Raw genomic sequence first — 24,737 nt, 5'->3', positions numbered from 1 at the left:
TCTAAACAAGTATTTTAACTCCAACTTCACATTAAATTTAATAATTTATAAGTCACAATTTTTAAGTAAGCTAAACGGGCTCTAACTTTTTGTAAATACTTTTTATCTTATTTTTAAATTTATAAAGATGATTCATAAGTATTTAAGTTTTTTGTTTTTCGTAGTCGATTTTAGTTTTAACAATCATATTTATATTTAGTGTCATGATTAACTATCATGAAAATCAATATTTTGAAAAATAACCTTGTTATTTTTTGATAAAATAATGTTTTATATTCTATCTTTTGTAGGGGATTTTAGATTAAAAAAATGATATGTTTTTTTTTATATTTTATAGGAGTCAAATAATATATTTTTGGATTGACCCATGTCTTTGGAATTTTTTTTTGAACAAAAAATTAACATTGATATTGTGTTAAGTTTAAAATTTTGTATTTATATTTTTGTGTTACTTATACAAAATTTATTTATTTATTTATTATTGATAAGCGATATGGCCAACTAATTTAGCCAAAAAAGAGTATTTAAAAGAAGACAATATTTTAATGATAATTAAATTTGTCAAACCATGTTAGGGAGTATGAATTCATAGCATAAATAAATTCCCAATGTTAAAATTTTGTATTAAAATAATCCTATTTTTTGTTGAGCAATCCTAACTATTAACACAAAATTCCCAAAATACTATATGCTATGAGAGAAGCAGGCAAACCCGAAGCTGGATCTCTAAACTTTTTCCCATGCAAAGTGTTGGCCAGAAAACAAGAGCTCATCAAACATAGATCAAATAATGTAATCAGTTCGGCTAGAAAAACATTCGGCAGGTGTTGTGCTATGATAGTCAAGAGTTTATTTCAGAATTGAATTGTTGCTCCCTGCTACAGCTTCTTCTGCTCCAAAACATTTTTGTTTTCTCTGGACTCACTGTTAACATCATATCTTCGTTTGCAGATGGAGATTCATCTTGGGTTGCACCGATGGGCATGATCCATCATTGCAGGTGCACATAGGAATTGCAACCCAAGGAAACAGGCTACAGGTGACTGGACAAAATATATCTCAAGATACCGAAGCTACACCATTCTTTCGAATTTCAGGGATGCAAGCTGGTGTCAAATGATTTCATTCTCGGGTGTGTATCATGCACGGGGTACATAAGCCGAGAGACATATTTAGTTTGATTTCTTTTGCTTGAGAACCCGGCAATTTAGTAAAAGAGATCGACACATAGTAGTTCAGAACCAATATTGCTTGTGGAGCAAAGATAAAGTTCACATCTTACACAAAGTTCATGCCTGCAGCCTTCAGCAGGTACAGTACATGGCCTCTCCAAGCAAACAGCACTATTATCAGTATCATCAGTGGTTGGAAGCATCACCGCCATTAGCTTGACCACTTATAGAACCATAAGGGCAACTCGGAACAAAATCAGCCACCACCAGTCTCAAACATCTAACATGCCCATTGACGGCTGCAAAATGGAGAGCAGTCCTCGCACTAAGATAGTCCCCTCTTCTCACTTTACATCTGAACAAAACAAGAGTTTGAACAAACTCCCAGCGCCCATATCTACAAGCTCACATCAATGCTGTCTGGCCACAATAGTTTCTTGAATTCACATCAGCACCATTCTTAATTAACAATGCAACAATCTCATTGTGGCCTTTAGCAGAAGCTAAGTGAAGGGGAGAGTTGAGGCCACCAAAGGCGGAGTATTTAGCAAGACAAGGATTGCAATCAAGAAGCATCTTGGCTTCAACAAAATCACCATCTCTAGGTGCTGAGATCAGTCTTTCCCCAGAAGCTGAGCCCCCAAATGAATTCCCCATTTTCAAAACCCCAGAAACACTCCCTGTGAATGGAAAATCCCTCCCTCCCTCTCTCTCCTCTCTCTCCCCCTCTCTCAACAAAAACACACACAATGTGAAACATTTGGGAAGCTAGATGTATTTATGCTGTACACTAACAAAATAAAATAAAATAAAAAAGACCTGATGGGGATCTGCATTAACGGCTATAAATTCCATTCACTTGATCTTTCTTTATCTCCTGTAATATTGTATAATATTCCAACCAAAGCACACATCTCCCCTTGTTCCCAGTATTAAAGGCATGCATCATATCTTTACAATCGCTAATATACATCATATGTAGACAACATTAGGAATATTATGCTCTACTTTCATCTTCAAATAACCAACCACGAGGATGTTGTATTAATAATAAAATAGTTAATAAGCATTCATTTTGGATTATTTATCATAAGAATCCAACAGAATATTGTCTGCAACAATGACACATATCACTACTAAATCTTTCTTTCTCTAGACACTGGGACACCTTTGCTATAGAATCCAGCAGAATATTGCATGTGGGTCTGCAAAATTGACAACATAGCACTATTATTTATATCCTTCTCTAAATATTCTGACACCTTTGTGACATACTCAAAATCTTGTCCGTAAAGATGACAAGCTGAGGCTGCTTTGTAAGTGAGAAGCTGCACATCATCTGTTGACAATGAAACAGATCCACAATAAGTTAATGACAAAACACTAATCGAAATTACAGGATTACTCGAGACAATTATAGTTGGCAGATTTTATCTGGTACTTGGATCTTGAAAGCTTTCAAATATATACTCGTATAATATTGCAAGACCTGACCAAGCTAATCAAGTAAATGAACACTTAATAGGCAGACTAGTTATACTAAAATATAACATGTTAAAGATACCTGCTTCAAATTCTGAAACAAGAATCATTTTGCTGAAGTGACGGGTCATCCACCATCTGCAACGTAATTTCCACTCCTTACCCATAACGCTGTCAGCAACTCTAACCGGCTTCCTATTGAAATTCTTAGACTGCCCTTGCAACGTTTTATCATTACAAGTTGATATTCTGTCTTCTTCACTCGGAGACAGCTTCAGGAAGCAGGAAGCAAACTCTTTCCAAATGTTACGATCGGCATATGTAGCATCTAAGTGCAAGGCTATCATCTCCAACAGTTTTTCAGTGCTATAATGCCCTGCCATTTTGTAAACAAGAGCACATCAGATTTCTAAAGTTATAATATCAGGCTGTGAAAATCAGAAATATTGCTCAAAACAAAGCAGATGATAAATTTTTCGACTTGGACACTTTATTTTTTTACTTTGTAAGTTGCACATTGAAAAGTGGCTTAAAGACATCACACTCATACTAGCAAATTAATAAAGTCTTTATAACTAATTTTTTTTAAACCATTCTATTTTAAGTGACATACATCTTAAATTTTTTGCCAAAAACACATACACAGCAGGCCATGAAAGAAAGAAATAAATAAAAACCTACCAAAACCTGTATATCACAAAGAAATGGACAGGTCACATAGTCCACTATTATGAAAAAAAACTCAAGAACTTTTAACAGAGGCAATCATGACCAAAACCACTTATCTGTGCTTATTTTACATAACATATTCAAATTGTCATGTACAAGGTACAGTCGAACACACTGAAGCTTCATCGTGGTAAAGCATAAACCATTAAAAGATGTAACCAACTTGCAATTAGGTCACTGAACTCAAAAAGTTTGCAAATGGTGATCCATTTGCAAACTTTTTGAGTTTCAGTGACCTATTTTGAGTGGCTATGAACTCTTATAATAGCCGTGTGCAAATCAAATATTAGCACAAGAAATATACCTTGTTCATGCAACCATAGAAGTCTTGTCAAGGAGTGTGTACATTGTGGATCTTTGTTTAAAGCATCTTCGAAGCATGTTGAAAGACGAATGTGGTTGTTGCTATCAAAATGCTCCAAAAGACTAGCTTTATATCTGCACAAATCATATATAGATTAAGCATGATATATTCATTCAAGAAATGAATATGCATTACGAAACATTGTCTTTCCCTTAATTTAGTTGCAAGTCTGTGACATAAATGTCTAGTTCTTAGAGATGTAACAAAAACCAATCTAGTTTGAAGGAAAGAAAATTGGAATATAAATTTTCAATTCCAGAAAGAAAATAAATTGGGGAAAAAAATATTATATGCATAAACTGTCTTGATCAAATCATTATTACCAGATAGGATAAAGATATATTTTCCGTAGTCACTTGGCCTACAGATCACATCATCTAGCAGCGCCAAGGCCAATCCAACAACATACTTTTAAATTGGCAGCAATAAAAAAGGGTGATGCACAATTATTATGCTTATATAGAGTTATAACTGTCATCTATTACCCACAGGTCTATGCATCGAGAACTCTATAACAGTTCAGCATAATAATTATAATCTCAATTGTAAGTCAAACATTGTGTTCCATGTACTTCAAAAGAAACAGTTCAGTAATTCAACAAAACACATTCTGTTTTACAGTGATCACCTTGCATACACTGGTGAGTCCGAACTAAACTTTTCAACTTCATCTATAGCTTCCTTGACTTGATCTCCAATAAGTAGCATCTGAAAAACAAACTTGCTTCAGATATAAGAGTGAAGTTCAGTTATTGAAAATGATAAAATATCTTAGAGAATCTCATATATATATATACATATATATTGTAAAAGAATTTTTGTATGGTGCTTAAAAGAATATAAATATATAATATAAATATATTTAAATTTATGCTAAAGTACTTAGTAGAATCTTGGTAAAACAAATATTTACTATCACTGAGGAGAATCTTGGTAAAACAAATATTTTATTAAATTTATACTAAAGTACTTAGGAGAATCTTGGTAAAACAAATATTTTATTATTTAGGAGAATCTTGGTAAAACAAATATATACGATCACTTAGGAGAATCTTGGTAAAACAAATATTTTATCAAATTTATACTAAAATACTTAGGAGAATCTAGGTACCACAAATATTTTATTATATAAATTTATACTAAAGTACTTAGGAGAATCTTGGTAAAACAAATATTTTAAAAGAATCTTGCATGACACAAATATTTACTATTAAAAATAATAAAATATCTTAGAGAATCTCGTACATATATTTCAAAAAGATTTTGTATGGTCATGTTAATGATTAGATATTTAAGATTCGATTAAGTGTTTTAATATCAAATTACTAAATTAAATATTAAGCATTTATGATACTAGATGCTTTCTATTTAATGTTTTAATTAATTATTTACTATTGAATAAAAAACAAGATTTTGACATTTTAACATCATTAGTAAAATGGTTAATAGAATCTTAATATTTTAACATCATTAGTAAAATGGTTAATAGAATCTTAATATTTTAACATCATTAGTAAAATGATGTTAAACATTTTAACATCATTAGTAAAATGGTTAATAGAATCTTAATGTTAATCTTTCACTTATCACAAAAATAAAAAAATAATAATACATCATATTTTTTTTGTAAAATAGTTAAAAAATAATTAAAGCATTAAACAAAAATTATTTAATATCTTACCAAATGTTCGTAAAATTTATTAATTTTTTTACAAATAACAGTATTAAAATATTCTTATTAAACATTCTTATTAAAATCTTACAAAATATACACGTTTTTTAATTAACAATTAATTGATTTCCTTTTCTAGATTATTCATATCTTAATTAATCAGTGTGTATTCAGTTTGGAATTTAAATTTCAAATTTCAAAAGATTCAACTTGATAACTAGAAAAGATTTCATGATATTGTTTTAGCATTTATTTTTATTTATGATTTTTGGATGGAGGAGGTTTCTTAAAGTGTTCCTTTAGATATTATTATAATTTTTGTATTGGGATTCTTTTATATTAATTGGTTTGAGATTTTTCAAAATAATTATTAAAATTATTAAAAGAGTCACAAGAATATCATAAGGTAAATAATTTATACATGAAAAATCTCAAATTTTAAAAGAATCTTGCATGGCACAAATTTTGTTATTAAAAATAATAAAATATTTTAGAGAATCTCGTATATATATTCTAAAAGAATATTGTATGGTCTTAATTTAATATTAAATTTAAGATTCTGCTATAAGTTTTATTATCAAGTATTCTCTGAATAAAAGATTCTACTAGAAGTTTTCTCTGAATAAGCACAACTAGAACACAAACTAGAACACCCAGAATCTAATTCCACAAAAACCTAGTATTCTAAGCGAACATAACTAGAACACAAACTAGAACACCCAAAAATTAACTCAAGATGAACTTCCACATTTCCACATTAGTAAAGAACATAGTATTCTAAGAAGATCATGTAAAATCCTCGAATCTTTCCATCTCCAAGAGATCCTGATCAACATCCATCGAGTCTTTACTCGCGTCGTAGAAACAGGAAATCGAAGAATCAAAAAGTAGGACCTCCGAGGAAAACAAAAGCTATTCATAACCTAGCTTAGCATCCTCCGAAATGTTTGGATCATGGAGATTCTTGAGCATTCTATCCTCAAGCACATCCTTAGCATTTTATCCTTCAGACATGGGAACTCACACAAGAACCAATTTTCTCATAAATCAGTCTTCCGCCTCGTTCTTCTTCTGCCCAACTTGAATTTGTTGACTCGATTGGTTTGTACGACTTGAAATTAAAAAACTCAAAGGTTGAGGGTATTCCTTGATGTTGAAAAGTAGAACCTTTTCGAATCCATTTTCCACAACCCACTGCCTTTGTGCAACTGATCCACGATTCCCTTTAAGAAGATAGGTTTTACTCGAACCAACAAACGGCTGATGTTGTCATGGAGATTCTTCTCCGCCATTGAATCCCTGAAAAAGATTGAATGGTTCTGGAGGTTATACGAACGTGATAACAAATAAATCTTATAAATTTTTTTTTTAAATCCATGAGAATGAGACATAGTATAGACCTTGAATCGACGAAGCATGGTGTTTCAACGTGGCTGTTTTTTCCTTACAATGAGAGAGATTCTTCTCAAAGGAAAATATATGTAATGATTTCAGATTATTTTGTGCTTTGATTGAATTGTGACAGATGCCAAAAATAAAAGATTTTTAATTAATTAGCAACAGATTCTTTATGATTTTGCCCCTGCGTGTGTTAGATTAGGATATATATTTGATTGATTTCAATTTAGGAAATAGTTAAATATGACAAAAATAATCGACGGTATCTAGGAGGGTTCCTCGGTTTTCTTGATAGCATGGTTTTCTCTGGAACCTCACTCATATATATATATATAGGCTAGTGATCAAATACAAACCAATCTTAAAATACAAACTAAGAACCTCCTATTTTACATTATCTACGCACCCCATTTGCATGACCCATTATCCAACCACCTATCTCGATCCCGACCACCACCCTGCCACCCCTCCACTCAGCCCCACTAGTCGGCAAATTTCCTAATAAATTCGCTGATCGCTGCTATATATTTTAGTGATATTCGCTTCAGAAATTACTGCTTTAGAAATTAGTGATCACTACTTCAGAAATTAGTGAAATAAAGAGAACAGAGAACAGAATCTGGTCATTCGCTATTTTTTGATGATCGAATATATTGATGTTATTTGATGGTTGTAGCGGCTTTGGTAGTATATATTGGATGATTGTGATGATATATATAGATTGTATGTGTATATATAAGGTATATATATGTAGTTGAGTGAGTAGTTTTTAGTTTGTATTTTAGCTTAGTTTGTATTGGGGTAGGACTATATATATATTTATATATATATATATACATATATAGGGTAGCACTCCATAGCATACCCTCTTATATGGAGTTACGTAGCACACGATTATAAATATATACATAATATATATTCTATTATATTTTTTATGAAATATAATTGCAAATTTTGATTATTAAACGAAAACGAAGTTATACAATTTTTTTATTCCAAAGATCATCTAAAATTATGCAATATCTCAACATGATTCTATAACAGAATAATAATCATCCAGAATTATTCTGTTGTAGAATCAGTTTCGAAAATATATTTTTTTTCATCAAATTTTAAATGTTAAATTACTTAAAATAGATATATTTTATAGTATTCTATATTAGAATCACGTTTTATATGTATTCAATAACAGAATTTATAATAAAATTGATGATTTACAGTGGCGCACTATGTAACTCCATATAAGGAGTCCCTCTCTAGAATGTTGGCATAGTCATAAGACCCATTTCATATATTTTTGGAAATGATAGGTTTAATCAATTTTGTAAGAACAAAAAAATAATCATAAACTCAATCTATTTTTCACAGTTATTTGTGTAATTATTATCTCGCCATTTCATATAATTTTGAAAATAATAGGTTTAATAAATTTTGTAAGAACAAAAAAATAATTATAAACTCATCTTTCGATAAAAAATTATGCATAATTTTTATAATAAAAATAAAAAGTAATACGAAATAAATATAATGTTAGGCACGATACTAGATTAAAAAATTTTATAATTACACATGCGACTCTTTCGAACATAAAGAATAGAAATGATATAAAAATAAATCTTAACATATGATTTGATGATCTGTTTGTAAATTTTAATTTTTTTTATATTATTTTAGCTTATGCATGAACGAAACATAAATAAATAAATTACAGTTCTTGTCATCCTCGCCCCTCTCCTGTTGTATTGTGTCCTCGAAACACGCATTCACTACATGCGTTGAGCAAACTGAGAAGCAAACATGGTTGTACCTTTCCTAACTCACACATGATATACCATTCGACCTCAACGTTCTGTATCACTCGACCTCACTCAGCGAGACCATCACACATCAGTATATGATCATCCAAACTCATACGAATTATACGTACAAGGTTATGCGCTAAATTATGGAGTATGTGATTCCCTCTTTTATTTTCTATTTTAATTTTATTCCACCCAGCATACGCATTTGACATATGCGAAGTGTAGATATGTATACAATAAATCCGTGTATTCTGTAGCAAAAGCACATGAAGTCAGTGGGAATGGAGTAGTCTTTGCTGTACTACCTTTCTTTCTGCGTTGGTTTCAGTAGCTAGATGTTTTTGTCTAGGTTAAAAGTCTGGTCAGTACACGCATTCAAGAAATGTGAAATTGTTTGGGTAGAAAAGACACCTAGTTTGACAACTGTTATTTTGGGCAGCCTATGTATAAAATAAATTTATTTGGGTCATTTTCTCCATATTTTCTCTTAATTTCAAGTAACTTTTTTATAAAAGACGACTTATTTCGTTCATTTTCTCCATATTTTCTCTTAATTTCAAGTAAATTTTTCATAAAAGACGACAATAACTAACAACTCTATCATATGTCAAAAATCAGATTACTTTTTACTTTATTATGATTCTTATCTAACCAATTTTAAATTATAAAATCATTTTAGTTTAACAATTAAAAATTTTAGCAGATAAATTTTTTTCTGATATTACTTATGACTCTAAGATATAATAACGAAAACTATCATAGTTTTAGTAAAATTACAAAAAATATTTATATTAGCTTCAAATTATATAAAATGAAATCAAATCAAAACTTCAACATTATACTTTAAACAAAGTTGAGTCCAAAAGATATAACTTAAAAAAATATTTAATATTATATACAATGGCAAAAGACAAAAGTTACAAAAATCATAAATTACTTTTATTTTCATTATGAAATTTTTAATATCTAATAAATCATTAATAAGTCAATATAATCTAAACAAGTATTTTAACTCCAACTTCACATTAAATTTAATAATTTATAAGTCACAATTTTTAAGTAAGCTAAACGGGCTCTAACTTTTTGTAAATACTTTTTATCTTATTTTTAAATTTATAAAGATGATTCATAAGTATTTAAGTTTTTTGTTTTTCGTAGTCGATTTTAGTTTTAACAATCATATTTATATTTAGTGTCATGATTAACTATCATGAAAATCAATATTTTGAAAAATAACCTTGTTATTTTTTGATAAAATAATGTTTTATATTCTATCTTTTGTAGGGGATTTTAGATTAAAAAAATGATATGTTTTTTTTTATATTTTATAGGAGTCAAATAATATATTTTTGGATTGACCCATGTCTTTGGAATTTTTTTTTGAACAAAAAATTAACATTGATATTGTGTTAAGTTTAAAATTTTGTATTTATATTTTTGTGTTACTTATACAAAATTTATTTATTTATTTATTATTGATAAGCGATATGGCCAACTAATTTAGCCAAAAAAGAGTATTTAAAAGAAGACAATATTTTAATGATAATTAAATTTGTCAAACCATGTTAGGGAGTATGAATTCATAGCATAAATAAATTCCCAATGTTAAAATTTTGTATTAAAATAATCCTATTTTTTGTTGAGCAATCCTAACTATTAACACAAAATTCCCAAAATACTATATGCTATGAGAGAAGCAGGCAAACCCGAAGCTGGATCTCTAAACTTTTTCCCATGCAAAGTGTTGGCCAGAAAACAAGAGCTCATCAAACATAGATCAAATAATGTAATCAGTTCGGCTAGAAAAACATTCGGCAGGTGTTGTGCTATGATAGTCAAGAGTTTATTTCAGAATTGAATTGTTGCTCCCTGCTACAGCTTCTTCTGCTCCAAAACATTTTTGTTTTCTCTGGACTCACTGTTAACATCATATCTTCGTTTGCAGATGGAGATTCATCTTGGGTTGCACCGATGGGCATGATCCATCATTGCAGGTGCACATAGGAATTGCAACCCAAGGAAACAGGCTACAGGTGACTGGACAAAATATATCTCAAGATACCGAAGCTACACCATTCTTTCGAATTTCAGGGATGCAAGCTGGTGTCAAATGATTTCATTCTCGGGTGTGTATCATGCACGGGGTACATAAGCCGAGAGACATATTTAGTTTGATTTCTTTTGCTTGAGAACCCGGCAATTTAGTAAAAGAGATCGACACATAGTAGTTCAGAACCAATATTGCTTGTGGAGCAAAGATAAAGTTCACATCTTACACAAAGTTCATGCCTGCAGCCTTCAGCAGGTACAGTACATGGCCTCTCCAAGCAAACAGCACTATTATCAGTATCATCAGTGGTTGGAAGCATCACCGCCATTAGCTTGACCACTTATAGAACCATAAGGGCAACTCGGAACAAAATCAGCCACCACCAGTCTCAAACATCTAACATGCCCATTGACGGCTGCAAAATGGAGAGCAGTCCTCGCACTAAGATAGTCCCCTCTTCTCACTTTACATCTGAACAAAACAAGAGTTTGAACAAACTCCCAGCGCCCATATCTACAAGCTCACATCAATGCTGTCTGGCCACAATAGTTTCTTGAATTCACATCAGCACCATTCTTAATTAACAATGCAACAATCTCATTGTGGCCTTTAGCAGAAGCTAAGTGAAGGGGAGAGTTGAGGCCACCAAAGGCGGAGTATTTAGCAAGACAAGGATTGCAATCAAGAAGCATCTTGGCTTCAACAAAATCACCATCTCTAGGTGCTGAGATCAGTCTTTCCCCAGAAGCTGAGCCCCCAAATGAATTCCCCATTTTCAAAACCCCAGAAACACTCCCTGTGAATGGAAAATCCCTCCCTCCCTCTCTCTCCTCTCTCTCCCCCTCTCTCAACAAAAACACACACAATGTGAAACATTTGGGAAGCTAGATGTATTTATGCTGTACACTAACAAAATAAAATAAAATAAAAAAGACCTGATGGGGATCTGCATTAACGGCTATAAATTCCATTCACTTGATCTTTCTTTATCTCCTGTAATATTGTATAATATTCCAACCAAAGCACACATCTCCCCTTGTTCCCAGTATTAAAGGCATGCATCATATCTTTACAATCGCTAATATACATCATATGTAGACAACATTAGGAATATTATGCTCTACTTTCATCTTCAAATAACCAACCACGAGGATGTTGTATTAATAATAAAATAGTTAATAAGCATTCATTTTGGATTATTTATCATAAGAATCCAACAGAATATTGTCTGCAACAATGACACATATCACTACTAAATCTTTCTTTCTCTAGACACTGGGACACCTTTGCTATAGAATCCAGCAGAATATTGCATGTGGGTCTGCAAAATTGACAACATAGCACTATTATTTATATCCTTCTCTAAATATTCTGACACCTTTGTGACATACTCAAAATCTTGTCCGTAAAGATGACAAGCTGAGGCTGCTTTGTAAGTGAGAAGCTGCACATCATCTGTTGACAATGAAACAGATCCACAATAAGTTAATGACAAAACACTAATCGAAATTACAGGATTACTCGAGACAATTATAGTTGGCAGATTTTATCTGGTACTTGGATCTTGAAAGCTTTCAAATATATACTCGTATAATATTGCAAGACCTGACCAAGCTAATCAAGTAAATGAACACTTAATAGGCAGACTAGTTATACTAAAATATAACATGTTAAAGATACCTGCTTCAAATTCTGAAACAAGAATCATTTTGCTGAAGTGACGGGTCATCCACCATCTGCAACGTAATTTCCACTCCTTACCCATAACGCTGTCAGCAACTCTAACCGGCTTCCTATTGAAATTCTTAGACTGCCCTTGCAACGTTTTATCATTACAAGTTGATATTCTGTCTTCTTCACTCGGAGACAGCTTCAGGAAGCAGGAAGCAAACTCTTTCCAAATGTTACGATCGGCATATGTAGCATCTAAGTGCAAGGCTATCATCTCCAACAGTTTTTCAGTGCTATAATGCCCTGCCATTTTGTAAACAAGAGCACATCAGATTTCTAAAGTTATAATATCAGGCTGTGAAAATCAGAAATATTGCTCAAAACAAAGCAGATGATAAATTTTTCGACTTGGACACCTTATTTTTTTACTTTGTAAGTTGCACATTGAAAAGTGGCTTAAAGACATCACACTCATACTAGCAAATTAATAAAGTCTTTATAACTAATTTTTTTTAAACCATTCTATTTTAAGTGACATACATCTTAAATTTTTTGCCAAAAACACATACACAGCAGGCCATGAAAGAAAGAAATAAATAAAAACCTACCAAAACCTGTATATCACAAAGAAATGATAAATGGACAGGTCACATAGTCCACTATTATGAAAAAAACTCAAGAACTTTTAACAGAGGCAATCATGACCAAAACCACTTATCTGTGCTTATTTTACATAACATATTCAAATTGTCATGTACAAGGTAGAGTCGAACACACTGAAGCTTCATCGTGGTAAAGCATAAACCATTAAAAGATGTAACCAACTTGCAATTAGGTCACTGAACTCAAAAAGTTTGCAAATGGTGATCCATTTGCAAACTTTTTGAGTTTCAGTGACCTATTTTGAGTGGCTATGAACTCTTATAATAGCCGTGTGCAAATCAAATATTAGCACAAGAAATATACCTTGTTCATGCAACCATAGAAGTCTTGTCAAGGAGTGTGTACATTGTGGATCTTTGTTTAAAGCATCTTCGAAGCATGTTGAAAGACGAATGTGGTTGTTGCTATCAAAATGCTCGAAAAGACTAGCTTTATATCTGCACAAATCATATATAGATTAAGCATGATATATTCATTCAAGAAATGAATATGCATTACGAAACATTGTCTTTCCCTTAATTTAGTTGCAAGTCTGTGACATATATGTCTAGTTCTTAGAGATGTAACAAAAACCAATCTAGTTTGAAGGAAAGAAAATTGGAATATAAATTTTCAATTCCAGAAAGAAAATAAATTGGGGAAAAAAATATTATATGCATAAACTGTCTTGATCAAATCATTATTACCAGATAGGATAAAGATATATTTTCCGTAGTCACTTGGCCTACAGATCACATCATCTAGCAGCGCCAAGGCCAATCCAACAACATACTTTTAAATTGGCAGCAATAAAAAAGGGTGATGCACAATTATTATGCTTATAGAGTTATAACTGTCATCTATTACCCACAGGTCTATGCATCGAGAACTCTATAACAGTTCAGCATAATAATTATAATCTCAATTGTAAGTCAAACATTGTGTTCCATGTACTTCAAAAGAAACAGTTCAGTAATTCAACAAAACACATTCTGTTTTACAGTGATCACCTTGCATACACTGGTGAGTCCGAACTAAACTTTTCAACTTCATCTATAGCTTCCTTGACTTGATCTCCAATAAGTAGCATCTGAAAAACAAACTTGCTTCAGATATAAGAGTGAAGTTCAGTTATTGAAAATGATAAAAGATAAAACTGCATGCTAGTACATGAAGAGCCACCTAAATTTTGTTTTCCTGCCCAGTAGGGGCAATGTCAAAAACTCAATAAATATACATTATATAATGGTATTTCCACGTCTATGCAACTCCTCTACGCTAATTGGAAAATGGTTTAGAATCTTTTTTTACATTATATATTGCCATGCTCAAAAGATTTTGGGGAGAAACATAAATAGTGTAAAAGAATATGACAGTGAAAGATGTTGATAATTTTGCATTATATGGTCACTAGAAAAACTATAAGCATTGCAACAAAACTTTTATACCCCTTTAGCCCAAACGAAATATCCTTATTGGTTTTGCCTCATCTTGAAATATATTTTCAATGATATTCTTGCCTCGACCAACACTTTCAGTCACTCCCCTGTGCATTCTCTTTCTCCATATATGCACTTCAAAAAATTTGACTTTACTTTAAATATGCAATAGAGTGTGCACTGTGATTAAATCTCATGGATATAGTTCTAGTTTCCCAAACATTTCAGGGGTATTATTATATTAGACAATTCACTATATAATTGTACTAAGACATATGAATCATCAATTTCATTAGGATGCCCAAAAAATAATCTATGACAATGATGAATATGAAATTAACAAATTGTCACATATTTTTATGCCAATATGTGAACTCAATGAACCAATGATCATAAGCATATGAGATGATAGTTAAAGTGAATTGGTTAGCCAAGGAACCCCATGGTCAAAGTATAGCGAATATGAAAAAAAACTAGTGTTGAACTTTCTAAAGCATTGTTGATTCATGTCCAACATTACTAATCAAATAGGATGATCTAAAAGTATGACAACACAAAAGCAAAACATAAAAATATAAACCAGTAGTAACGCGAATGATATCGGATGCGGTAGGATTCTTATATCTGTATGCTTTTTAATCTTTAGCACTAAAAACAACTCCCGTAGGAGAATGAGTGATTTCAACAACCTGGAAAATCAACTTTATATATTTTATTACCTGTACCAGAGGAAACAAGGCCTCGAGGGTTGGAGGGGTTGAATCAAGTGCAGCACGTAAATACTTCAATGCACCCTTGTATGACTCATTGTATACCTTCTTTTGCAAATAGAGGAATTCATCCAAATCTTTAACCGTATAAAGCACCCGGGAAGCAAGCCACCACGGTTCTAGACCTTTTTCAGAAAGGAAGGGCAACATTTGATATCTAGTTAGTTTTTGACAAAGTACAATAACTAAACATGTAAAAAGATAACACATAAACTTAAGATTTTCTTTAAATGACGCGAAGATATTAATATATATATATATATATATATATATATATATTGTCGCCATTGCCTTATAGACCCACCTTGGACATTGAAAATAGATGCATAACCAGAAAAGGAATCCTCTTCGTCATTTTCACTTGAATGCACATAAAAACTCTGTGGCCTATGAAAACTGTGAGGAGTTTGCATTTGGATGTCCACATTACTGGATACTTTTGGATCCCCTTCACATTCCATTTCTTTGTAATTCCCAACAGAGGCATCAGAATTGCACTTGACTGTGTGATTATCTTCTTGAAAGTCATCTGCAATGTAACTTCTGGGATCTTCAAATGACATTTCAAATTCAGGTTCTGACATCTCTGATTGATCGGGTGCTCTACGTAAGTTCAGAGTTGGAAACTCCATGCATAATGTGTCATACCATTCCTGACAATATACCAAGCCTACAACCAAGTTTGATAAGCGGTTTTTCTGGAATTCACGTTCTTGCCTTAACCTGATATATACAAGCATTGCAATCAATTACAAAACAAAGCTTGGATTCAGTTGGTTCACTGTTTGAAAACAGTGATATTAGAAGGATCCTATACACATCATTAAGAAATATAAACATAATTAACAGATGCATGTGTCAAATAAAAATTAAGGTAATACAAGCATACCATATGACAGCTTGACTTGCCTCTTCTGTCTTCCCTCGTGTTAGACAGAACATGATGTACTCCAACTGAACCAGAAATCTATCCTGCCATGATTGGAAAGTTGAAAAAAAAAAATCCAATGCAACTTGATTAGTTGATGACCTCTTTTTACTTTTTTGGTAAAATGTGTTTTTATATATACAATACATACATATATGCCTAATTAAAACTCTTCCATATATACTCATCATATATATAGATTCGCTTGTTTGAACATGGGCATTTGTTTATGTAAATTTCAGTTAAGGTTGCATTACATGTATATATTCTGGTCATAGATAGGACAGACAAGTGCCAAAGATAACTTATGTCATACATAAGTGCATGAGTTTGTGGTCAACATATAAACAAATAAGATACATGACATGATACCTTTGTCTGCCACTCTCTTGGTGTTGCAAGCTTTCTCATCCACGTTTCAAATACATCCTGGAATTTGTTTTTACTACTAGCTTCAGAATCAGTGTGCTGCAAAAGCTCCAAAGCAGCCTACAATATTGTACAATACAGTCATTATATATATACAATAAGCAAGCAAAAATAAGTATATCATCATCATCTATCCACATACATACCAAATACTTGGTCCGATTGAGAGACGGAGACCTGTCCTTACAAGTAGTCTTCATAAGCACACTCAAAACGCCACTTACTTCATCCCAATTCTGTCTCATCACAAGTTTGCGCAAGAACCCACGAAGCCTCGCCTGATGAAGACACTGCAGACTCTTCAAGTCAGTACACATAGTTGCCGATCCGCGCTGTAAATTATAGGAAGGCTTCGTTGCAGCTAGTTCTTTGCCCTTCAAGTCCCGCTTCTTCTTCGAATCAATATCTTTGTTTTTTCCATCAGTTTTTGATTTGCCTTTCTTCGATGCCTTGCTTTTCTTTGTTTTCTCCGATGACTCCATCGCTATGCTTTGCTTTGGCGACATGTAAATTATAGGACAACTGTTGGTGTGTATATATATACAGACAATTAGATGCCTTGCCCTAGGGTTTTCATTATTCTACTACCATTTTTTTTGCCTTATACTGTATTAGATATATGGTATTTTTCAAAATATAATCCAATTATATATTTTAAGACCAATCAGACCAATAATATTGCTTCTTTTAAATTTCCTTCTATTACTCTACCAGAATATGCACTTAACCAATAAAAAAGGAATTATTTTAGGAAGTCTTCCTCTCATTTATATTCATTAATTAACTTTCCTTTACTAAATTTTAGTCAAGATCTTAAGAAATACTCCCTCCATCTCAAATTGGATGAGCCAGTTGATTTCGGGCAGGCATTTTAAAATCTATTAACCGTATAGTTACGTTATTATTTTGAGAATTTTATTTTTGCAAATAAAAATTTATATATGAAATTTTGGTTTACAAAAAAAATTTTGAAAAATAAATTCCGGAACTATAAGCTTAATTTACCTGCTTAAAATCAACTAACTCATCTAATTTGGGAGGAGCAAGTACAAAAAACGATATTATTTGGACTAATAATAGTCAACCATAAATCAATACCCATTTAATAATAATTCATCGTTGTGATTATAGTAACTACCATAAATTTACTGTAGCCAATTATGGTAGCTACCAGAACTCAATGTCCTTCCCCAAAAACCTTTTCAAAAGGTTTTTGACTCCCAAAAACACTATGGTAACAAAGATGAGTAGAATTGGAAAACTGCGATACATTTAATACTTGGTGAATACAAAATGTTGTATACTAGTAATATGAAGAGATTTAATATGCTAAGGATGCCAACCGATTGAGTATTTTACAGTCGTCTATACATAATCAAAATTATATTATTTAAAAAAATCAAATAAAAATTATTAACAAAAGGGGGTCATTTAAAGTTAATCAAATATATATTAACAAAATTATTATACAAATATTAGCACGGGTAAACACTAATATAGATTACACAAATATTCTGTATAAATGACATATGTTCGTGCTATGCATAATAATTTGAAAACGTTTATTAAAATTTAATATATATTTATTGTTTAATGGTTCAATAAATATAATTTTGTATTACTTTTTAAATTAAGTCATTTGACTAAATGACTTAAACATCTTTTTCAATTTATGTAATCTTATAACCAATTTCAATAGATTTCTTATTCAAAGAAATTACTTAAATTTATATTTTTTTTTTAAAATCTTATATAACAGGTCATATTATATATTACAATATTACATATTAGAAATAATTACATATTATAATTTATAACACATAATTTGCATTTCCCAGTTCTGGATATCAAATCTTAACCAAAATCCTATAATATTAATTACTTATATTTTCAAAAATATTCATTAGAATATCGTATCACATTACAAGTAATAAAATACGTTAGCAATTTAAAACGTAACACACACATATATAATATTTTATTCACACATACACACACACGATGACGCAGAAAAGAAGTAATTACAATTATTAATTTTAAAGGCGCACATCACATAGTAATAAATTTAAATAATATGAAAAATACCAGTCACTTGTATAAATAGTGATACATAAAGCAATACACGACATACACTGAGGTCAAATAATGCATTTTTATTGTGTTATCTTTTTTTCAAAATAAATATTGATATATTGTGCTAACAATTTATAAAGAAAATTCAAATCTCTGAAAATAAAAAATAAAATATTATAAATATTTATAGTGTTATCTTTACATATAACTATTTTTAACATTGAACTGAAAAAAATTAGTAGAGAGCATATTTTGTGAATTATAATTTAGCATAATACGTTAAATCAATATTTTCATGATTATAAAGTATAAATTTTATACATAAGATAAGTAAAAAAAAAAGAAACTTCACACACACACATATATAATCATGTCACATAATAGCCGGGTTAAATGGCGTTTTGGTCACTCAACTGACCGAAAACTTTCAATTGGGTCATCCAACTCAAAAAGCTGTCAGTCACATCATTATACTCTTAAAATTTTTCATTGAGGTCACTAGCCGTTACACTCCGTTTAAAATTTGACGGAAAGCTGACTAAGCGTAGTGACTTCGCTTAAATAAATCCACCATGGCATGTACAGTCAGCTAAAGTGGCATTTTGGTCACTCAACTGACTACAAACTTGCAATGGGGTCATCAAACTCAAAAAACTTTTATTTAGGTCACTTTTCATAATATCTGTTAAAAATTGAAAAAACTTTTATTTAGGTCACTTTTCAAACTAGCTTTTTTTTCCCGTGCTACGCACACGGTATTGATTTTTTAATTTTTTTTTATCAACTTAACCTATACTTTCTGTCGTGATTAACTCCAAATTTGACGGGTAATCGGCGCAGTCAAACTATTTATTATCAGTTTTAAGTTATTAAAGTTCACGTGTTTATTAGTATTTTGGCCCGTACTACGTACACGGGTATGATTTTTTATTTTTTTATCTAGTTAACATATACATTTTTTTATTAACAAACAGTATGATATGAGATATAAGTTATGAAAGGCACGTATGTAAAAGTCAAAATACTCGAGTTATGTTATTGGCGATCAGTACGTTGTAGATGTTAAACATAATATATATGAATGTCGATTGAAAAAAAATAGAATCACGCAACAGATTTTATAACGACGCGGATATATAAATCTTTGTATTTAAAAGCATAAATAATTATTTAGTAAAAAAAAGCATAAATAATTATAACCTTGACCTAATTATGCAGATTATAAATCTTCCATCCATTCCTTATTTATTAAATTAAGGTGAATATGTTGATGATAGAGTTTCCACACGTCGTTAGTAAAGATAGATAAATAAGTTAAAAAACAATTAACCTTAAACATCAATAAAGGAATACATATGTAGTCATAATTCAGTTAAATTATTTAAATTATATGCTACAATTATTGCCTATACTGAAAATTGATGGTAAGAAGATATACGTGATAAATATCTATGGAATGGATACTGTATTGATTTTTTAACGGAATAGATTTTTCATTAGTATCATTAATATAACCAAATATTTAATATAATAATAATAATTCAAGTTTAGAATAAAAATTTATAAGTTTATGGATCAATAATCAAATCATTATTTGTATAGTTAAAATATTAAAAAAAAAAGGTAATTGTTTCTAAAATATTTATAAAATTCATGAAAATAGTAATGACTATATAATTAAGATTTCTCGGGGTCGCCTAACGGCGACTCCTCGTATCTTAAATAGAATAACAAAAAATTATAATAAACTATATGCAAAAAAATTTATTGTTAAGTTATTTAACTGAAAATATACTCATTTATCAAATTTTTATTTATATAAGAATATGCTCATAGCATTTCGGCCCGTGCCACGCACACGGGTATAATTTTTTGTTTTTTTTATTTAGTTAACATATATATTTTTTATCAACAAACAGTATGATATGTGATATGGGTCAGAAATAATATTTAATTATTATTGGATATTAAAAGCCCAAGAATACTAAAGCCCAGTTAAATAGGGCCTGAGACTCTTAGATATTAATTTCGTAATTAATAGAGGCCCAACTGTAGGTCCGGTTACAAATACAAGTTCTATAATACACCTGATTCTAACAGATAAACGTCTCGGAGTTCAGATAAATATCAGCAACGAGAGGATAAGAGTTCTATCTTATCTCTTGCCTCGAGGCACACTTCGATAAGAAGTCTGATACACGGAATCGTACTTCCATTCGAATTCTGACTCCGAAGCGCCTATATAAAGGGCTCTACCCCTCATAACTAGAACTACGTTTTGGACTTGATTCTTCTCCACGCAGAAGATACGTAGGCATCTCGCACCGAGACCAGTCCAAAGCACGAATCGCTCACCCCCGTTTTTAGTTCCACAACATTTGGCGCCGTCTGTGGGAATACAACAACAACCATGACGAACCCAACCGGACCACGTTCAGAAATCCATGTTCCACGCAGTCGAACCACCACCGGGGTCTCGACTGAATCAACCCCTGTAACTACCTCCCTCCCGCTTGGTACGACCATCGCTCAAACTACTACTCCCCTGACTTTTGGCTCGCTGCCCCCTCTGACTCGAGTAATTGCAACCGTCACCGACGCCGGCACACATTACTCAACGGTCACCACAACCACCCGTGGAGGCACAAGAGATGACTATGTGCATGTAACTGACTACGACTCTTCCGAATCGGAGCAGGAGCATGATACACCCCCTCGAAGGAGGAGAGATGCTGATCGACACCGTCGACGCCGCCATAGGCAAGAAACTAATGAGCCCCGGGGGCCAATAACTTATGAGGAAAGGATCCGGGCCTATGAAGAGGAAATCGCACGGTTAAAAAGAGACCAGGCAAGGATGCAACCCCCAGAATCTAGGGATGAAAACCCTCGTCAAACCGTGATGAATCAAATTCACTTGTTACCAGCAGGCGATCCTGATAACCCGGTTCCCCCTTTTACGCAAGAAATCATGGGTGCAAGGATTTCCCGAAAATTCAAGCTCCCAACCATTAAAGCTTACGATGGCACGGGTGATCCCGCTAATCATGTTCGGACCTTCATGAACGCTCTGTTACTCCAGCCCGTCACTGAAGCAATCAAGTGCCGCGCTTTTCCCCAAACCTTGAGTGGGATGGCCCAACATTGGTATAGTCGCCTACCCCCTAATTCTATCTCTTGTTTTGCTGACTTGAGCAGGGCTTTCATAGGGCAATTTGTTGGAAGCAAAACACATGCTAAGAGCTCTGCCTCTCTAATGAATTTGCATCAAGGTAAGAACGAATCACTCTGGGAGTATATGAATCGTTTTACCAAAGAAGCCTTGAAAGTCCCAGACCTTGATCAGAAGGTAGCCATGATTGCACTCCAACAAGGCACCACTGATGACAATTTTCGCCGATCTCTAGTCAAGAGGGCTCCGGACAATATGAACGATTTACAAGAGAGAGCCGGAAAATATATAAAGGCGGAGGAAAGTTTGAGAAAATCCCAGAACAATCAGGGACCGAATACCAACTTCAAGAAGCGTGGGAATGACACGGAGTATAATGCTGAGAATAAGTACTCCCGGAAGGAAGATGAGGAAAAATCGCCTGCTAAAAAGAAGCTGGGGCCGAGGTTTACTGAGTATGCCAGGCTTAACGCCCCGAGGAGTCAAATCCTGCTGGAAATTGAGAAGGATGAAAGTGTTAGATGGTCGAAGCCTATAAGGACTGATCCGGAGAAACGTAACAAAGATTTATATTGTCGATTCCACAAAGACACAGGACATAAGACCGATGATTGTCGGCAGTTGAAGGATGAAATTGAGTTTTTGATCAGAAGAGGCAAGTTATCCAAATTTACCAAAGATGGAGACAAAAATTATCGGGACAATGACAGCCGTGGAAGAGACAATGATGACAAGAGAACCCAGCCTCGAGGGCCTGTGATTAACGTGATCTCCGGAGGGCCTACAGCTGTAGGAACCTCAAGTAATTCACGGAAAGCTTATGCGAGGGAAGTAATGAGTATAGTTGGAGAACCCCCGAAGCGAGCAAAAATTGACTATGCAATGGCATTCGATAACGTTGACCTCGAGAAGGTAAAATTTCCCCATGATGACCCCTTAGTAATTACACCAGTGATTGGAAACTCGTCCGTAAAGAGAGTGCTCATTGATAATGGAGCCTCAGTGGATATTTTGTTCTATGATGCCTATGAAAAGATGGGATACTCCGATACTCAACTGACACCCTCGGATATGCCTATATATGGCTTCAACAATGTGGAAACCAAGATTGAAGGCATGATCCAACTCCCTGTAACTATGGGTACCGAACCTAGACAAGCCACATGCATGATAAATTTCTTGGTTGTTAAAGCTTCGTCGACCTATAATGCCATCCTTGGAAGGACCGGGATACACGCTTTTAAGGCAATCCCGTCCACTTACCACATGAAGATTAAATTCCCGACTATGAACGGAATTGGAGAAGAATTAGGAGATCAGAAAATGGCCCGAAGCTGTTATATTGGGGCATTAAGATCTGGAGGAGCCGGGGGGCAAGTATTACCTATAGAGGACCTTGATGTCCGAGAAGAAGAGGAAAGGAGAGGCAAGCCTGCCGAAGATTTGGTTCCAATCCAGTTGTATACAGAAGAACCTGAAAAGGTCACTTATGTTGGAGCATTACTCCAGGAAGATTTGAAACAAGAGCTTGTGAGGTTCTTGAGGAACAACCGTGATGTTTTCGCTTGGACAGCGGCTGATATGCCAGGTATCGATCCCTCATTCATGACCCATAAGTTGAATGTAAACCCCGAGAGGAAACCTATTAAGCAGAAGAAAAGGAACTTCGCCCCTGAAAGGCAAGAAGCCATTAAACAGGAGGTCGATAAGTTGTTGGAAGCGGGTTTTATCGAAGAAATACAATTTCCAGAATGGTTGGCCAACCCTGTTATGGTCAAGAAAGCTAATGGGAAGTGGAGGATGTGTGTAGACTTCACTGACCTAAATGACGCTTGCCCGAAGGATTGTTTCCCCCTTCCAAGAATTGATACACTGATAGATGTCACTGCTGGCCATGAGATGCTGAGTTTCATGGATGGCTTCAGCGGATATAATCAGATCCGGATGAACAAGGACGATGTACCCAAGGTATCGTTTATCACTGACTTTGGTGTATTTTGTTATTTGGTTATGGCCTTTGGACTTAAGAATGCAGGAGCAACATACCAACGCCTTGCAAACAAGATGTTTAAGCATCTGATTGGTAAGATTATGGAGGTATATGTAGACGATATGTTGGTGAAAAGCTTGAACTAAGCGGATCACCTTGAACACCTTAGAGAGGCTTTTGAAGTCCTGAGGACGCATAAGATGATGTTAAACCCAGCTAAGTGTGCCTTTGGGGTCGATTCTGGGAAGTTCCTGGGTCTAATGGTCTCAAAGCGTGGTATTGAGGCCAACCCCGACAAGATAAAAGCCATCCTAGATATGGAACCCCCAAAGAGTGTAAGGGATGTTCAGAAACTGACAGGAAGAATTGCAGCCCTGGGAAGATTTGTATCCAAATCAGGAGACAAATGCTTACCTTTCTTCAAAGCCTTGAAAAAGGTTAAGAATTTCGAGTGGACAGAAGAGAGCCAAGTAGCTTTTGAAGAGTTGAAGAAGTACATGGCAGAGCCACCTCTTCTATCGAAACCCATTGATGGTGAAACTTTGTATGTGTACCTAGCTGTTTCAGAACAAGCATTGAGCGCTGTATTAGTTCGAGAAGAGTCCAAGGTTCAAAAACCGGTATACTACGTGAGCAAGGTTTTGCATGGAGCAGAGCTCAATTACTCGGTGATCGAAAAATTTGCTTTGGCCATGATTACGGCCTCGAGGAAGTTGAGACCTTACTTTCAGTCTCATAAGATAGAAGTCTTGACAGACCAACCTCTCCGAAATGTTATACATAGCCCTAAGGCTAGTGGAAGATTGATCAAGTGGGCAATTGAGCTTGGAGAATTTGACATCCGATACAAGCCTCGAACGGCGATTAAAGCTCAGGCCTTAGCTGACTTCCTAGTTGAATGCACCATTAGCAACCAGGAAGTCGGGGGGCAAGGAGACAAGGTAGAAGAACCTA

General features: G+C 33.4%; 3 protein-coding genes and 1 pseudogene across 4 annotated transcripts; 1 reads left to right on the top strand and 3 right to left on the bottom strand.

Moving 5' to 3' along the window:
* Nucleotides 1–789: 789 nt before the first annotated feature.
* LOC108203327 (uncharacterized) lies at nucleotides 790–4,488 on the bottom strand. The gene is made up of 4 exons (XM_017372162.2): nucleotides 4,376–4,488; nucleotides 3,688–3,821; nucleotides 2,737–3,030; nucleotides 790–2,511 (listed from the first exon to the last, which is right to left on the bottom strand). Exons 1-4 carry the CDS (start codon nucleotides 4,453–4,455, stop codon nucleotides 2,309–2,311), a joined length of 711 nt encoding a protein of 236 aa, XP_017227651.2. The 5' UTR covers nucleotides 4,456–4,488; the 3' UTR covers nucleotides 790–2,308.
* A 5,914-nt stretch (nucleotides 4,489–10,402) lies between these two features.
* LOC108203978 (E3 ubiquitin-protein ligase XBAT33-like) lies at nucleotides 10,403–11,193 on the bottom strand (annotated as a pseudogene).
* A 254-nt stretch (nucleotides 11,194–11,447) lies between these two features.
* On the bottom strand, nucleotides 11,448–17,237 carry LOC108192343 (uncharacterized). 2 transcript variants are annotated; one of them, XM_064091278.1, is made up of 9 exons: nucleotides 16,773–17,237; nucleotides 16,492–16,608; nucleotides 16,081–16,163; nucleotides 15,496–15,914; nucleotides 15,141–15,316; nucleotides 13,993–14,072; nucleotides 13,307–13,440; nucleotides 12,350–12,643; nucleotides 11,448–12,124 (listed from the first exon to the last, which is right to left on the bottom strand). In XM_064091278.1, the coding sequence occupies exons 1-9, from the start codon at nucleotides 17,052–17,054 to the stop codon at nucleotides 11,922–11,924; spliced, it is 1,788 nt and encodes a 595-aa protein (XP_063947348.1). In that variant the 5' UTR covers nucleotides 17,055–17,237; the 3' UTR covers nucleotides 11,448–11,921. The 2 variants fall into 2 exon arrangements, with proteins under 2 accessions (XP_063947348.1, XP_017227660.1); XM_017372171.2 differs by having other exon boundaries at nucleotides 11,718–12,124; nucleotides 16,695–17,235.
* A 4,640-nt stretch (nucleotides 17,238–21,877) lies between these two features.
* On the top strand, nucleotides 21,878–23,929 carry LOC135152204 (uncharacterized). Its single transcript, XM_064092042.1, has 4 exons — nucleotides 21,878–21,970; nucleotides 22,415–23,170; nucleotides 23,303–23,761; nucleotides 23,822–23,929. Exons 1-4 carry the CDS (start codon nucleotides 21,878–21,880, stop codon nucleotides 23,927–23,929), a joined length of 1,416 nt encoding a protein of 471 aa, XP_063948112.1.
* Nucleotides 23,930–24,737: the final 808 nt, after the last annotated feature.

Source organism: Daucus carota, chromosome 4 (assembly GCF_001625215.2).
Source record: "Daucus carota subsp. sativus chromosome 4, DH1 v3.0, whole genome shotgun sequence".
NCBI lineage: Eukaryota > Viridiplantae > Streptophyta > Magnoliopsida > Apiales > Apiaceae > Daucus > Daucus carota.
The sequence above is the reverse complement of the archived record's forward strand: the minus strand, read 5'-3'. Positions and strand labels throughout refer to the sequence as shown.